General features: G+C 38.7%; 1 protein-coding gene and 1 long non-coding RNA gene across 2 annotated transcripts in view; both read right to left on the bottom strand.

Annotated features, from left to right (window-relative positions):
• Positions 1-14,069, bottom strand: part of LOC142623929 (uncharacterized) — a 39,534-nt gene extending 25,465 nt beyond the window's left edge. The window contains exons 1-3 of the long non-coding RNA XR_012842249.1: positions 13,991-14,069; positions 13,663-13,722; positions 13,476-13,542 (exon numbers count right to left, since the gene is read on the bottom strand). This is a non-coding gene — a long non-coding RNA (uncharacterized LOC142623929). The remainder of the gene's footprint in view (positions 1-13,475; positions 13,543-13,662; positions 13,723-13,990) is intronic.
• Positions 14,070-15,717: 1,648 nt separating this feature from the next.
• Positions 15,718-16,792, bottom strand: LOC142625344 (serine/threonine-protein phosphatase 7 long form homolog). The gene is made up of 3 exons (XM_075799022.1): positions 16,443-16,792; positions 16,152-16,242; positions 15,718-15,981 (listed from the first exon to the last, which is right to left on the bottom strand). The coding sequence occupies exons 1-3, from the start codon at positions 16,790-16,792 to the stop codon at positions 15,718-15,720; spliced, it is 705 nt and encodes a 234-aa protein (XP_075655137.1).
• Between the last annotated feature and the right edge of the window lie 245 nt (positions 16,793-17,037).

The raw sequence follows: 17,037 nt of genomic DNA, 5'->3' as shown, positions 1-17,037 counted from the left end.
ATGTAATGAATGGGAATGGGTATGTAATTATCAAAATTTTATTCATCATTTCTAGGCTTTTATTTTTATCATGATCTTTCAAGTTTTTTTGACTTTATTTATCATTGGTTTGGGTATGAAATGGGTAGTGAATGAATGTAATGAATGGGTATGTAATCATGCTCCTCTACCCACCTAGTTCTTTCAGAACCCTTTTAGGCATTATAGGTCACCACACAATGGAGTAATAGATAATTCTGTCTCTCCATCCACTAGGATTAGAAGGATTACGTCTTGGCCTTTAGATATTAATGGGCACTCTATAACCTGGCTTGAATATGTTCATTTGTAAGATTGCATTACTTTTTTCCCTCACTTTATGACTATGTGATTTAACTAATATAGGACTTGACTTGAACAGGTTCACAATGCCTGATATTGTTATAATCATATACCACGGTGGTTCGCTTAAGAATCCCAATGCGAACAAGGGATTGCCATTTGAGGGGCCGGGTATGAAGACCTATTATGCCCAAATTGATCGTAGGTTGAAAACCCTTGATGAATTGAAGATATTTGTCATGGAAGAGTTGTGTAAGAATCCTGATGTGCACAACATACAAATTACTTATCGTATGCCAAATGAAATCTTCAAGCACCGTATTAATTACAAGTATATGGTGATAGAAACAGATAGACATGTAAAGATCATGTTTGACAAGTTAGAGAGTATAGCTGAAGTAAGTAACATTGAGTTGTACATACAGTTGGAGCCGCGTGCAGGATGGCAAGAGGATATCCAACAAACAACCACAAGCTTACAAGTTACGATTCCGGATGCTCAATATGAGTATTCTACACATGTAGAGGATAATAATGTTCATGCCGATGGTGATGATGATGATGATGATGATGATGACGACGACGACTACATTGATGAGACTACTGCCGTTAACAATGATGATGACAATGATGATGACGACTATGTTGATGAGAATCTTGCCATTAACGGTGAAGATTTTGCCGATAAAGATGAGTATGAAGACATGATTGACAGAAGGGACTTTCAGGACTTTGAGAGGGACATTGATGACGATGAGACATTGGACGGTACTGAACTTGATGCAGACAATGTTATTAGTGTCCAAATCATTACGAACACAATCCCTGCCTACGCACCTCCTGCGTTGTCATTCTCTGCAAATACTTGGGAAAATATGGTTGATCCTTCGCATATTAAGGTGCCATTTGTGTCTACTTGGAGAGAGGGGATGAATTTGTGCAAAGGGTTGACTTTTGCCAGTAAAGTGGAGGTGAAGCGCGTATTAACAATTTGTGCCCTCAAGGAAAACAAACACTTTAAGATCACTAGGTCGATGAGGAAAAATTTTTGTGCGAAATGCGTGCATGAGTCATGCAAGTGGTATGTCTACGCAGTTATGAAGCCCAAGCTCCAAAATCTATGGATGGTCACCGTGTATGTGGGTCCTCACACGTGTATACCGACTGGGGTGCGAAATGATGGTAGAATGATGAGTTGTAATTTTATTGCAGCAGAAATCCATAACAAGTTACGTGAGGATCACACTACTCAAATTAAGCATCTCAGATCTCTGATAGAGACGAAATATAATGGCCATAAGCCTTCTTACTACAAGGTATAGGATGCGAAACAAAAGGCGATTGCGTTTATGTTTGGAGATTGGGAAGAATCTTACCAAAGGCTGCAAAAGTTGCTAATGGCGTATATTGATCAGGACCCGACTACCCAGTTTTGCTATCGTGTCACACCCACCGATGAAGATCACACCGTATTGTTGCATTATGTGTTTTGGTCTTTCGGTCCATGCATATCAGGATTCAAATACTGCAAGCCAGTTATTAGTATTGATGGGACCCATCTGTATGGTAAGTATCAGGGAAAGTTGTTGGTCGCAATGGCAACCGATGCTAACAACAAGGTATTCCCTCTCGCCTTTGCTGTTGTGGATTGTGAGTCAGGGTCCAGTTGGAGGTGGTTTTTACGATGCCTTAAAGAAACGATTGGCCACCTGATACCTGATGACGGCATTTGCATAATTTCTGACCGACATCTCGGTATCAAAAACGCCATTGCAAACTGGCCTAGAAGGGATGATGGAAAAGCAGGGGTATTTCATAGATATTGCCTTCGACATGTTGCTAGCAACTTCAACACCTATTTTCAGAACTCGACTCTAAAGTCAGCGGCGTTGAAAGCGGGATATGCTAGTCAGGTAGTTAAATTTGGTACCATAATGGACTCCATTAAGCAGGTGGAAATTGAGGCCATTAGGAAGAAGAAAAAGGTGACGGGGAAGGATGGTAAGGAAAAGAATCAAGATTATCTTCCATACACATACCTAATGAGCGAGTCTGTGGATATGTGGACCCAGTCACACGATGGTGGGAGACGTTTTGGGGCAATGACAACCAATATATCAGAGTGTTTCAATGGTGTACTGAAAGGTGCACGGGGCCTTCCTATTGCCGCGTTGGTTGAGTTCACTTGGAACAAACTTGTTCAATATTTCCACGACCGGCACAAAGAATACCATTATGAGTTATCAGAGGGTAAGAAATGGAGTGAATATGCCTTATCCACGTGGGATGGAAATAAGCGTAAATCTGAGAAACACTATCTCAAGCCATTTAGCAATGAAGAGCTGATATTTCAAGTAATTACCCAGCTCAACACGTGTAGCGCAGGAGGGGGAAACCACAATTACGAAGTTCGGTTACAGGAAAAAACATGCAGTTGTGAGAAATGGCAAAATATAGGGATCCCGTGTTCACATGCAATTAGAGTATGTGACTATTTACATATTGATTCAACCACGTATATTCACCCATGTTATGGTTTGAACCATGCCTTTAACACTTATGAGCATGCATTTGTGGTTCCTAAGTCATAGTCATTATGGAGGGATCCCATGGGGCCAAAGTGGTTGCCTAATCCGGCATTGTTGTGGGCCAAAGTGGTTGCCTAATCCGGCATTGTTGTGGGCCAAAGGTCGACCGGTGAAGTCACGAATAAGGAATGAGATGGATGGAGTGAGGAATAAGGATCAAGAACCGGGATGGCAGAGGGAGGACGCAGATTTGATAGAGAGTCAACCCAAGCAGACATGTGGTCTGTGTCATGCTTCCAGGCATAACCGCAGAAAATGTCCGCAGTCCCGTGGCGCTTCCACAAGCGGCCATGTTCCACACTAGGTAGGTAGATGGCAAAAAGTTATGCATCGGTTAAATAATTGTTGTTCATTCGATGTTTACCTAATGCTTACTATCTTTTCTCCTAACGTAAATACTTTACATTTTTCAGGCATCCTTCCATGGACGATGTTTTTGTCATGCGGACCGCTGATCTTAGGAAAAGTGACTACGTTGTATTGGCTCTATGTGAACTTTTTGATTGTTGTTGAATGTACTTGTTATTCTCTATCCAATGTACCTCTATGAAGATTGTGATTTGAGTAGTATGGTTAGAATTGCAAATTAAGCGTGGTTGGACATGTTTAGAATGGTGATATATTGAGAATGACTTTTGTTGTGATTTGAGTGCATTTACATTGTAAAACTATGGTTATGCAAAGACCGTAACAATTTCTATAGTTTGGTGCCTAATGAGAATGCCTTTTGATGTAATTTAAGTGCATTTACATTCTCAACTTGTCTACCTCTCAATGAGTATTTGTAGATTACATTTTTAGCTTCTCTATCTATGTTTCCCAGCAGGTGTGTGCACACATTTCAATTTTTGGTTTGCTGCATGTTTTTGGGGGGGGGGGGGGAACAGAGCATTGCTCTCTGCCTGAAACAGAGCATGCTTCTGCTGGGGAAAAAAAAATTTGCCCAGTGAAAATCGAGTTTTAGAGACTCGAGTTCCACTGGGCAATATTGCTGAAACAGGGCATGCCTCTCTGCCTGAAACAGAGCATGCTTCTGCTGGGGGAAAAAAAATTTGCCCAGTGAAAATCGAGTTTTAGAGACTCGAGTTCCACTGGGCAAATTTTTTTAAAACAGGGCATGCCTCTCTGCCTGAAACAGAGCATGCTTCTGCTGGGGGAAAAAAAATTTGCCTAGTGAAAATTGAGTTTTAGAGATTCGAGTTTCACTGGGCAAATTTTTTTGAAACAGGGCATGCCTCTCTGCCTGAAACAGAGCATGCTTTTGTTGGGGAAAAAAAATTTGCCCAGTGGAAATCGAGTTTTAGAAACTCGAGTTCCTCTGGGCAATCTCAATTCTTTAATACTCGAGTTTAGTTAAGAAAAATTCCCACTAAACTCGAGTTTTAGAGAATTGAGTTGTACTGGAAAATAAAATCGGTCCATTCAGTTTAATTTGGTCCCAATTCGGTCCTTGAAATCTTCTTTGGTCCTATTTGGTCCACATTGGTTTTATTCAGTCATTCGATTCTAGTTGGTCTAATTTGGTCCATTCAGACCACTTTGTTCCATTTTGGTCAGTTTCGATCCATCTTTGTGTACTTACATATATATAATTGGAGACAACAGGTTTAGGTTGAGAGCCCTTATTCTAAATCTAAATTTATTAAAACAAATTCTCGAGTTTGGGGGTCAGCTGTCCACCATTGCTACACTGATGTTCGCAGTGTTACATGTGCTGGTCAATAGCTCGACACTGTTGAACCCTATCTAGTCATATCATTCACACTCACGTCAATACACAGATCTGCATCCTTTTGCAATGCACTGTTTTCAAGGATGCAGAAGACCCCTAAAAAGTTTATGATGCATTTAACACAACTCAGTATTGTCTTGTCAAGTTCATGTCAGATGAAACACAAGCATGCTAAATACTCTTCACATGAATACTGTTCAGCTGAATAGTCGTGGCAGTACACTGCAACTACTGCCTAGAACAAGAGAATCTCACTGTGACATTGGGAACATTTGAACAAAAAATTCGTATCGTGGTTTTCCAGCCTGTATTGACATGACAAGCCTGAATATGTTAAATTTTATTATTGAATACACAGTGGAATGAGGTTATAAATGTACCACAATTCTTTTCTTATTCCTACACCACTAACTTTGTAGGTTGAGTAAGCTATGAGTCGCAACGCCTCAACATCATCTCGTACACGTAGAAACAAGTTTCAATCTACTTCAACAAATGAATTATTACAAGTTCCAGCAGATCAACAACTACAAACATACACAGACCACTATAGAGGGAAATGGGTTGGAAAGAAGAGAGATTTCGTTAATATTCCAATATATACGTATGAGAGTCTTGGAAGCGTTGGCCACATCATGGTCGGCAAACCTACAAAACTAAGTACAGATACCACCGCAATGGAGTTCACCGTAGCAGAACCACCATGGTCAACCCTATACGAGAAGAGGTGTGAGTTGGAGGTGTATTGTCGATGGCACGGGTTACGAGTTCCTAAGGCACGCTCAGCCGAGTTGCCTAGAGATGAACCTGCCAACATACTTGCTCGCCTTGAACAAGAGAACAATCAAATGCAAAGGCGGCTAGACCGTTTTCATGCAGTCCAAAAAGCTAGGAAGCATCTAAAGGGGAAGGCGCAAGAGCGAGCCATGAAGTCTATTAATGAAATTACTGCGTTAGATGATGAAAGTGACATTTCAGACTTCTCAGATTCAAGCAATGATGACTTCCAAAAATTTCTACCTACGAACATTCAACGTTGTTGTTGATGTCTACACGTTTTGTGCAATACAAAATGTTGTTGATCGTGAGGGCAAATGATCCTATTGTACGTGCACCTTTTGCAAATCTAAAGATGAATTGTTCATTACTTTTGGCTAAGTTTATAGGAAATCACTTGCTCATTTTTTCCCTGTTGTTCGTTGTTGGTATGTTATGAAAATGTGTACTTGTATTAGTGTTTGCAAGAATTATAAGTGCTTGGTGAAAATTATAGTCTAAACTCACATAATGTACAGAGCATATTTCAACAAGTTAAACTCAAATGGTATGCATATCAGCATATGGATAAAGTCAATTATTTCTCTCTAACTCCTGTCAGTCTCAAACCTTGGATCACTCCCAGCAGACAAAGTCTTAATTGCTTCAATAAAAACATCACACAGTTGGTATTCCCCACCATGAATACACAGTACTTGCTACATCTGAGAATTTTTTCGACTCCAAAGTCGCAGTAGTTTTGAATATGACTCTGCTAAATATTGAGAGTTTGACTCAGACAGTAATATGCTACATAGTTGCAAACTCATGTTCGCATGTATTGAATTGTATATCAACTGATCAACATTCACTCGAGTTTTATCTTTATCTTTTTATCATTCAAAACACCAATAAATACCAAGCATACTAAATAATTGATGCCTTCAATAACCACAAGGTCCACAACTTACTCACTGAGGATTTCATTTTCATATTTCCCCCTTTCATTTTCACAAAATTTTGAACCATCCTATTCTTAAAAAGAGATGTTGATAATAAGTATCCATATTATTACTTTTCTTCTAATGATGGTATCAATTAAAATTTACCATGAATGTTTCACTAGATTCTCTCGATGTTTTGTTTTCCCCCCCTTCTTCTTCTTTGGTTTATCAAAGGGATTAAAAATAATCTTCCATTCACTAAAAAGGAATCACAACAAAAAAGAATTTACTCGCTTATCACCTTTACTAAAATATAAGTATTAAAATCTGAAATCCAATAATTGACCAATTAGCAGGAATATATGAATCAACAATGCCACCCTCAATGAGGTGCAAATATATCAATTTGTTCGGACTTGTAATTGGTCCAGAGAAGAGACTATGATGACAACAAGCAACTTTCAATTTACTTAAACCCATTTAGATTGAATAACAAATATATCCAGCAAGATATGGTACATGAACCATTCTCAAATATAAAATGGTCTCTAATCATCTTCACAACAAATTTTGTATTCACTGTGAATGTTTTCTAGGCCAACCCAGAAAATTAAGAATCCAAAGCCGAAGGATCCTTCAATTGAAGACACCAGCCTTGTACAATCTGCAGATTCTCAGAAGAGGAAATCATTAATGCACTTCTCACTCATGCTCAGGTCAATCCGCTCATCCATCCTCAACTTCCCCACATTAAAACCAAACAGCCTACAATCACATGGAAAGGGTGAAGTGTAATTGTCAAAACTTGATAAAGGACAAGGTACAAAGCCTACAAATTAGTACGAGGCATGCATATGTGTGATCATTTAAACTAGAAATCTAGAAGCAACCAAAAATCTCCCAACTAACAGAAACATCACAAGAAGATACAAAGTAATTTCATATTCTGGGTCTAGATGCATCAACAAAACTAATCCAAAGCTCGGATAAAAGTTTCATGTGGGTATCAATGGCAAACTATGAAATGCCAACAAATGTGCCTATGTAAAAAGCACAAAGGGAATATTCTAACCATAAGCACTAACTCTAGTCATTTAAACTTCATCACATAAACAAATAACAGGAGAAGGTCAATTCAGCAAATACCACATGAAAGGACAAGATCACAACTACGTTCAATTTCATGCATAAAAAAAAGTACTCTAAAAACAATTATAGAAATCAGAACAAAAACCTGCTGGTTCGTAGGTTTTCGAAAGCTGAGAAGCAAACAGTAGTTCACAAGACTTTTTAGTTTCTGACTGTATCAATCATTACAAATGCAGATAATAGGAATTTTGGAAATCTTGATGCTAGCAATAAGGTCAGCAACTCCACCCCTATCTCCAGCAGACATCCCATCAACCTCGTCCATAATCAGCACAGTTTTTGGATGCTTTGATCTGCAACTTCAACAATAAACTTTAGCAGAAATTTCAAACAATCATATTCTATGCGCTTATGTGAGATATTAATAAATGCAAGACCAACCGATCCATGTTGACACTGAAGGCCTCATTGCTGACAAGTTCCTTTATAGAATTCGCATTGCTTCCACTAATTCCTTTCTCAATTTTGGCATCAGCCTTCCCACCATTGTCACTAGCATTTACCTAAACGAAATAAGGGAGATCATGAGGGCAAATGAAAAATCATACCATTGATTTATATGTCTTGGGGGTGAAATTCATGATCTAGATGCTCAATAGAAATGTGTATCTCGGTAAAAAATTACCCCACCTCTATTACCAGGTATTCAACTATCAGACACAGAAGATCCAAAGCTGATACTGAATTTGAAGCTAATGCAGGTCAACAATTGATTGTTACCATCCTCCAGTGTCATCTTAAGAGTGTAAGAGCCCTGTGAATACCACAAACCATCAGCTGGTTGATGCGAAACACTAGAGTAAAAAAAATAAAAATAAATGATAGATTAAATTGTTATATTGGACTGACAATGAAAGAAGGAATGGAAATTACTGATTTGCAAGTTTGCCTTCTCTTAGCCATGCATATGAATCCACATGAAAGAGGATACTTATATCATTACATCCATATAGAAATATGTAAATGACCAATATTTATTTCCCCTTTCCCTTGGGTTCTCTCTCTACAGTCAACACCACACTGGGGAGGAGGGGATTTTAAAGTGTGAAAATCTCACTAATCATTATGTAGCAATAGCAGTGTTAAAAACTGAAGCTGATTTAGCAAGTTTTTACTCCTGGCTCAAAGTCAATTGCTAATAAAATTCAAAGCTCAAAGTAGGATACAAACTATTTGAAAAAAAGATATGGAACTTCCCAAAAGACCTATAGTCAGATAAGTGAAGGTGAAAGTGGAATACAGACATATACAACAGAATAAAAAACTAGATAAGAAAGAGTTATAGACCTAGGAAAATGCTGCTCCCCACAAAATTTATTTGCTTCATGATAAGACTGTCGATTTTTCATGTAGGATACAAACTATGCAAAAAAGATTAATGGAACTTCCCAAAAGACCTATAGTCAGATAAGTGAAGGTGGAGTGCAGACATATACAACAGACTAAAAATTTTAGATTAGAAAGAGTTATAGACCTAGGAAAATGCTGCTCCCCACAAAATTTATTTGGTTCAGGTCATGATTGTTGATTTTTCATGTACATGTGGATTCACCATAAAAGAAGAAAGAAAAAGCAATACATGAAGTAAAAAATACCGTTGAAGGTCTTTATTTCTATAATCCTGTGAGAGGAAAAGGAAAGTGAAACACTTCAATACATTAATCTGTTTGGTTTGAGCGATTTTAGGGAGGATGTAAAATGAGGAGTATGGTGATGTTCTTTCTCTGGGCCCACATTCCCTTATCCAGCCCAAATGGAGAGAAGAACTGATAGGAAAATGAACAAGGGTAAACTAATAATTTTCCATCATTTTACCAGGACTATCAAACACTGTCAAACTAGGAGATCATAAGTATTTAGTATTTTCTTTTTCTTTTTTTGATCATTTTTTTAATTTGTAAAAAAAAATATTTTAGTATTTTCTTTAGTCCATGTCAGTCTTTTATTAAATTTTTAGTTTAATAATCAAACAAAGAGCCATAATGCCACTGGAACAAGAAAGAGTCATTGTATGTATTTGTGCTCGATGTACTCAAAGAATAGATGAAATTGATCTATAAAATATTGAATGTTTAAGTAATGAGGCATGTTGACCTTATTGTTCTTTTCTCCCTTTCTCTTCTTTTTCTCATCTTCTTTCTTGAGGCACTGTTCAGATTTCTTTTACCCATCAAAACCTAAAACCCCACGCACTTTTTTTTACCAAATAAGCATCAAATAATTCATCAAACCACCTTTTAATTCCTAACACAACCCCATAAAGGTTTCTTCTAAACCCCATATCCACAAATTGTCCCAATGCCAAACCCACCACAAGCACATGTAGGACAAATTCCAATTTGTCCTACGTCAATTTGGTATCAAAGCTAAAATCCCAATACAAGCATACACCTACAACTCTCTCTTCTACAATTCTAAACCCTAAAACCACAAATTCTCCTAACCTTAAACCCACCACAAGCACACATCGGTAAATTTTCTATTTTATTTTTGGACAAGTAACAAGAATTTTATTGAAAAATACTACTTCATGCAAAAGGGCACAACGTAGCCAAAAGAATTACAAAAAATGCAAAAAAAAAAAAATTATTTACAAGAAGATATAGACTCAATAAACATTGGAAAGGAATTTGTCATTAATGTTTGGCCACAAAGAGAGATTCTCTTTGGAGGAAAGTAGTGGACAAAGATATGGTAATGAATGGGGTGACTGGTCCTTGAGGGTGGTTCAGGGTCCTTGTGGTGTATGTCTTTGGAAGCATTTTAGAAAGGGCTGTAGATGTTTTTTCAGATTCATCAATTTTGAGTTTGGTAGCGGTATCAATGTTCGTTTTTGGCATGACTGGTGGTGTGGGGATGGGGTTCTTAAGGATGCATTTCTAGAGTTTACAAACTCACTCAAAGTAAGGAAGCTTCTGTGGTGGATTACATGAGCTGGAATGCAGGCAACTGTCATTGGGATATCACTTTTATTAGAGCTATTCAAGATTGGGAGAAGGATATTCTTACAGATTTCTTCAACTTCAACTATTCCAAGTTTCCAACAAAGATTAGAAGGGTTTCTGAATACCATATCTGCTGGGTAGCAACATAAAGCAGATTATTAGAGGTAAAATCCCTATAAAGTGCTAATGCTGGAGGTGTGCATTCTTTTCCTTGGAAAAGCATTTGGAAGGTTAAAATCCCTGATAAGTGGCTTCTTTTACATGGACAGCTGCTTTAGGTAAAATTCTTGTGTTAGATAACTCATGAAGAAGAAACATAATTGTTGTAGAATGGTATTGTATGAGCAAGAAGGATGGAGAAAAAGTTGATCATTTACTTCTATATTGTGAAATTGCTAGAGAATTATCTCTAGTGTGATATTTATTTGGGGTGCAGTGGGTTATGCCTAATAGGGTAGTTGATTTGTTGGTCTGTTAAGGAGCACTTTTCTAGGCACCACAGCAGTATTATTTGGAATGAGATCCCTCTGCATAATATGGGCTGTTTGGAAAGAACAAAATACCTGAATGTTTGAAGGAATTGAACATGCCAAAAGATCTTTTTATGTTCGTCCTATTGTTGAATGCCCACTATAAATGGTTATTCATTCTCTGATAAGCTTTAGTTTCTTGATTGTTGTAAATTTTGTTTATTTTTGGTGCCCCTTACACAGCCTATGCACTTGGTGGTGCTCTTTCTAAATTTTTTTAATATTACTTTTAACTTATCAAAAGAGAATAAGGGATTGCACAATTTTTAGGCACAATAAACTCCATGCAAAATATGCTAAATTGAAGCAAATGACCATATAATAAACAATCCATGATAATTTGGTATAGACCTGCTTAGATTTAAGAACCAACTTGCTTGTGATGGACTGTGAACTAGCATGAAAGAAAAAGAGAAAAATGTGATTTCTACACGATAATTGCAGGAGGACAGAACTACATTGTTGGTAACTGGTAATGATTACAAGTCCCTTCATATATCATTTTTAGTCAATCCTTGTTGTGATGCAGAGCCTCAGAAGTTTTTGTGTTACAATCAGCCTCAGAACAGAATTTTAAAAAGGTAATCCTTATTGTGATACAGTGCCTCAAATTTTTGTATCCCGTGCAGTGTTAGAACAGAATTTTATAATTTAAAAAAGAAAAAAGAAAAAAAAAAGGAAGTTTACATAGTGAAAGCCCAAGTCCAAGGAAAAACTCAAGACTTAAATAACAAAAGAAACAAAACTTTCAAAGCATTGGTAAAGATTGAGGACTGAGAAGCACAGTCCAGATTCCCCTTTTAAAATGAGAAATTGAGCTACAGGTCAAAATTGAAGATAAGACAACCAAAACACGAAGGTAAAATACTCGTGATCAAGAAACTGAAAATTTTTCCTTAAGAAGAGAGTGGTATTTTCTTTGGGGGGGGGGGGGGGGTGGGGGGGAAGAGAGGTCGATCTCAGGCTCACACCAAAAAACAAAGAAGGGAATTCATATGTTTAGACACAAATTTCAAATTCCAGGCACGGGCAAGGTGAAGGATGTGCGTCTCATCTTTACAGATGAAATTTTGGTTGCGGATTAACTTAACGTCCGGACGGATTGAATCACAACGAGACTTAAAGGTCTTTCGCAGTGAAAAGATGCGGGGAAAGTACAGCTCAACAATGTATGATGATTTATACTAATGGTATTGTAGCCCCAAGAATCTTTAAATATATCAATACGGCTATAAAATAGCAGGTACATCTCCAACACCATCCGGTTACGTAAAGATTCGCAAAGGAACTTTGACCATGACAGATTAACAAATTAAAGGTCCGCAAAGTTAGAGAAAGACATGCCTGTTCACCATCATCTGAAACAGGCAAGAAGTTCGACTCTTTCTGAATGATTCATAATTCAGTTTCAATAAATGGAAATAAGTAAGAGTGACAGCAACATGATGCATGAGGGCAGCAGAAAATGCATGGATTCTATCATCTGTTGATGCATGACATAAGAAGAAATAACAACTACTTCACAGAATAAGGGATAAGGAAATAAAATTTATCCAAACTAGGTTGATGTAAATTCTTTAACTATGTCACCAATGAACTCTAGCTCAAATGGCATCTCCTACCCCATAAGAAAGGGTAGAGGGTGAAGCCAACAGGGGGCAAGATTGTATATCTACATACGCAAATCATTTTTCCTACAATAATTGGCAATTGATTAAAGCTTTGTTCGAGTTAATGTATAGTTTAGCATACACACAATGAGAATATATGAAGGGTTCACCTTAAAAGTCAATACAGTTTAAATCTCTCTTCTTCTTCTTTTTTTGTTGATAAGTAGAGTAAGAGTTTAAATCTAGTAAAATGAGACTTACAGGTGGTGTAAATCCAGGTAAAGTTTGGCTGTGAGAGAGCACAAACTTTCCTGCTGCAATAGGACAGCTTGTCTCCTCAGAAAGATCATGATTTTCTGTATGGACGTGCACCCCAAAGTAAGAAACGTCAATGGCAACTTTCCCACTCGGAGATGGGTTTACACATGAAAGATAAAGGGTAGTAAGCACACCTCACAAAAAAATGGCAAAATATACGTCCAATGCCACATAAATTAACTTATACACATGCAGTAGACAAAAAGGGACAAAGGAACTCCCTGGATTTGATCAAATTCATAGTATTTGGAAAATCAAAACATGACACAAGTTATATGATCCAAGCTTACTTATATCAAAGCCACATAAATCCATACTTTCCTATACAAAGAAAACATATAAATAAAATATTAAGAAATTACCAGTTGTGGCTGAGATGTTAAAGGTGGCTGGCTTGCCTGACACCACTGGGTTGGGTGATACCACAACACCAGAGACCTTCACAGGGTAATCAGCTTTCTTATCTGCACAATTCCACAAAATCCCATTAATTTAAAAGAAACAAAAAAAAAATCTGGGAAAATTTAATCATTTACAAACTTATGCTTAATGTATAGCTCTCTATGTAACATAAAAACTAACCTAGGAAATCAGCAACATTAAAGGCCAAAACAGAGCCAATCAATGCACCATATAATGAGCCACTAGTCTGCAATAGGTAGCATCCACAAAATTAGAAACAAAAGCATGTATTTGTTTTCCCCATCAATGTAAAATATCAACCCATAAACATATAACAATAACAAGAAAGAGTCAATTGTAAACTCACTATGAGACCAATCTCCACAGAAGATAAGTTGTACCATGATATTCCACTTAGTGTCACTGACTGCAAGAAAAGACAAAGGTTATTAAGAAAGAATTTCATTAACTTGACTTAGTTATTTAAGAAAACTACATGCTGTTAACAGTAGTATGGGGTCAAAAAATAATAAATTATCTTATATAAGCTGCAGTTTTAGAGTGAGTCCTTCAAGCAAGGAAATACAAATATACTTTTCGGCTCTTAAATGAGAATTTTCATTCAAAAGAATGAAAACAAGCTAAGTCAGATGAATATAATGCCACTACAGTTCAAAATTACATTAAAAGCATACCTCTATAGATATTGTGGCACAAGATGTAGCACCAATGTCATAGCCATACAGTAGTCCTCCAAGAGCTGGGAAGAAAAATCTGGAAATAACATGACACTCCATAAGGGTAAGGCTACAAATAATTAGGTGCAAATTTATTGTTTAAATTTTTAAGAGCAATCACATTATCAGATTGAACCCTTGGTCTTAGTGGGACATGAATAACACCAAGCTGGTGGCACCTAACCAGGATAAGAAGTTTACAAAATTCACCTCACTTTTAACCTTGTCTTGCCTCGAATGGCCGAACAAAGATACAAATAAAAATATGAGCCATCATACTTCTAGTTAAAATTGTAAACTTAAAGCTGTAAAAATATGAAGCATCAAACACACACACACAACAAATAAGAGCCCCAACAGGAAAAAAGATCACATTAAACATTACCTTTGTAACAAACCTCTTTTTCAAAGTTCACCAATTTTGCGTTTTTTAACCCTCGTGTAATGTTTGGGATGGGGAGGAGGCTGCGGGGCATCATCCTTAGGCTCATCATCGTGCTGCAAACACATTAGATGCATACAGTCAATATTTGGTGTAATAATAAGATAAAATGAACTGCAAAATAGGCCTATACATCGTAATTAATGGTATCGTACCATAGAGCTGCCTTTGTGTCCTATTTTGTGTCCACCTGTCCCACAAGTGGGAGCTCTTCTAGCACGTTGCAGTCGACCTCGTGGGGGTGAGGGCTGATGAAGGGGATGCTCATCCGGTACATCAGTATCTGGCTGAAGAGTGTCAATCCCAACTGGAGGTCCTAGAGGGTCAGATGAGGATGAGGTAGGTGGGTAATGATGCTCTGTGTACAGGCCAGGAGTGGGGATCATTGTCATGGGTTCCGGACGGGGTGGGTCTATGGGCAAAGTGGGTGCACTGGAGCTGGTGGATGGGTTTGAGGGTGTCTTGGGGTGCATAGGAGGGGTCAACTAAGAATGAATACCGAGATCGAAACTGGGCTGTGAAGGTGGGGTGGGTGAAGGGACCTCGGGCTGAGGAGATGCATCTACCATGGGTGGAGGGACCTCAGGCTGGAGAGATGCGTGCGGGATGGGTGCAAATATCTCAAGACTACTTACAACCCGAGCGGTTGTTGCACACCGACCACGGCCCCTAGCTGCACTTGTGCTTCGGCTTGCTGTAGCAGGCTGACCACGGCCCCTAGCTGCACTTGTGCTTCGGCTTGCTGTAACAGGCCCACCACGGCCCCTAGCTGCAGTAGCACGGGTCGATGTACTTACGGGTGCTGCGCTTGTGCTTGGGGTTACAGTAGTTGCTGATTCAGTCTCATGCTCATTGTTTGCCTCCCCATTTGCTGCAGGACCACCACTAAGCCCAGCTAAATCATTTAGGACGCGTCGAACATGGTTATGTGCTCGGCTGCCTACAGGAAGCATCTCCAACAGCGCTAAATGGCTTTCAATCTGAAACTAACAAAGAACCAGTACAATCAAATTTGAGACATTTACATATCAATTGTAGAATGGATAATATAGTATTTATTAATCTACCCAAATACTCAACTAAGATATGTCTAATTAGAACACATTACAGATATATCTAATTTTGCGCTGTTGCGGTCGACATACTTTCGAGTGACCGAACGGTACCAGCGGTAATAGTCATGATCGCGAGGCATCTCACCAGTCTGAGGAGGTGCATGGCAAAGTCGTTGTTGTCTCATATCTCATGTAAGGATATACGGTCCATGCTCCTCCCTCCAATTCTTTTCCACCTTCCCACGCAAGTCCATTCTATGCAGTCTTTCATCGTACACAACATGGTCAGGCCGCTCTTGCTCCAACCCAAACTGACGAAGGACACGATCTGGGTGGTGTATCTTTACTATGCAAAAGCACACAAGTGGCACCCTTGCCGTCCACGTATCCCTCCCTGAAACGCAAAAGTCAGGAAGGTGGCCGAAGTCTACCTCGTATGGCTGCCACACAATCTACAATAGAAACAAAAAAAAATTATCATAACATCAAGGAACGTGAAACAAGGGAGAATACATAGATAAAGGGAAAAACAAAAATTAAAACAAAAGATATGTTAAAGGATGAAGCAATCATATTCTTAAGGAAAATTAACATAACCAAACAGAATTTTTGTTTGCCATACTTGGTCCAGCTGTAATCTAACTAATTGCTCGTAATAGTGGATCAAGGCCATGCCGGATGGCCTACTCTTCGAGCTTGGCACCCGCACCCACCTACAGTTACGAGCGAATAACATAAAATAAGATAATACCCATGTTGTAGTTACTAAGAAGAGTACATTGCAGAAAACACACAATATCAGAAAACTACTTACTTAAATGCAAGTGGAGCATATGGCCATGGGCCATAATCACATCCAGGTGGGGGCTCTATCCTCGGGCACAAGAATGGCAACCTTGCCCATGCCCAATACTGGACCAATGTGCACACCCCACCAATCTGTGATGCCCCTTTCTCGCTTGTCCGACACAACTCTCTGTACAACCAAGCCAAGCAACCACTACCCCAACTATACTGTGGCGGATCACGAAGGTCACGCAAGAACGCCAAGAACATCAAATGCACCCTATCTCCCGACTTGTCCATGAAAAGCTTATCCCCTAGCAGCGCTAAAATATAGCACCGGGCATACTGGTGTATCTGCATCTCCGTTGCGTCATGAGGCAGTGGCGCTGCAATGGCGTCAACAAAGCGGCTGATGAGAATTATTTGCCCCATCAAAGTTTTGTTGTCATTCGTCGGAGTAAAACCAAGCAACTCCATGCACAGATCTCGCCAATCCCCATCCACCACAGCAGTCGGCCCAACCAAGACCTCACCTTCTATAGGAAGTTCAAAAATGACCTCCACATCTTGTAGGGTGATTGACATCTCACCATGTGGAAGATGGAACGTATACGTCTCCGGCCGCCATCGCTCAACTAGGGCCGATATTAGGCAATGATCTATCTCTTTGGAAGAGGCCCTAAACAATCCTTCCAGCCTTAGCAACTTGATAATATCAATCA

The sequence above is a fragment of the Castanea sativa genome, chromosome 2, assembly GCF_040712315.1.
Source record: "Castanea sativa cultivar Marrone di Chiusa Pesio chromosome 2, ASM4071231v1".
Taxonomy (NCBI): Eukaryota; Viridiplantae; Streptophyta; class Magnoliopsida; order Fagales; family Fagaceae; genus Castanea; species Castanea sativa.
The sequence above is the reverse complement of the archived record's forward strand: the minus strand, read 5'-3'. Positions and strand labels throughout refer to the sequence as shown.

Bases quoted from the DNA above. Each gene is read 5' to 3' on its own strand.
- LOC142625344 (XM_075799022.1), bottom strand. From the start codon at position 16,792: ATGGAGTTGCTTGGTTTTACTCCGACGAATGACAACAAAACTTTGATG. The intron at 16,243-16,442 runs GTATTGGGCATG...TCGTAACTGTAG, and splicing joins GGGGTGTGCACATTGGTCCA to GTGGGTGCGGGTGCCAAGCT. The intron at 15,982-16,151 runs GTATGGCAAACA...TTTCTATTGTAG, and splicing joins TTAGATTACAGCTGGACCAA to ATTGTGTGGCAGCCATACGA.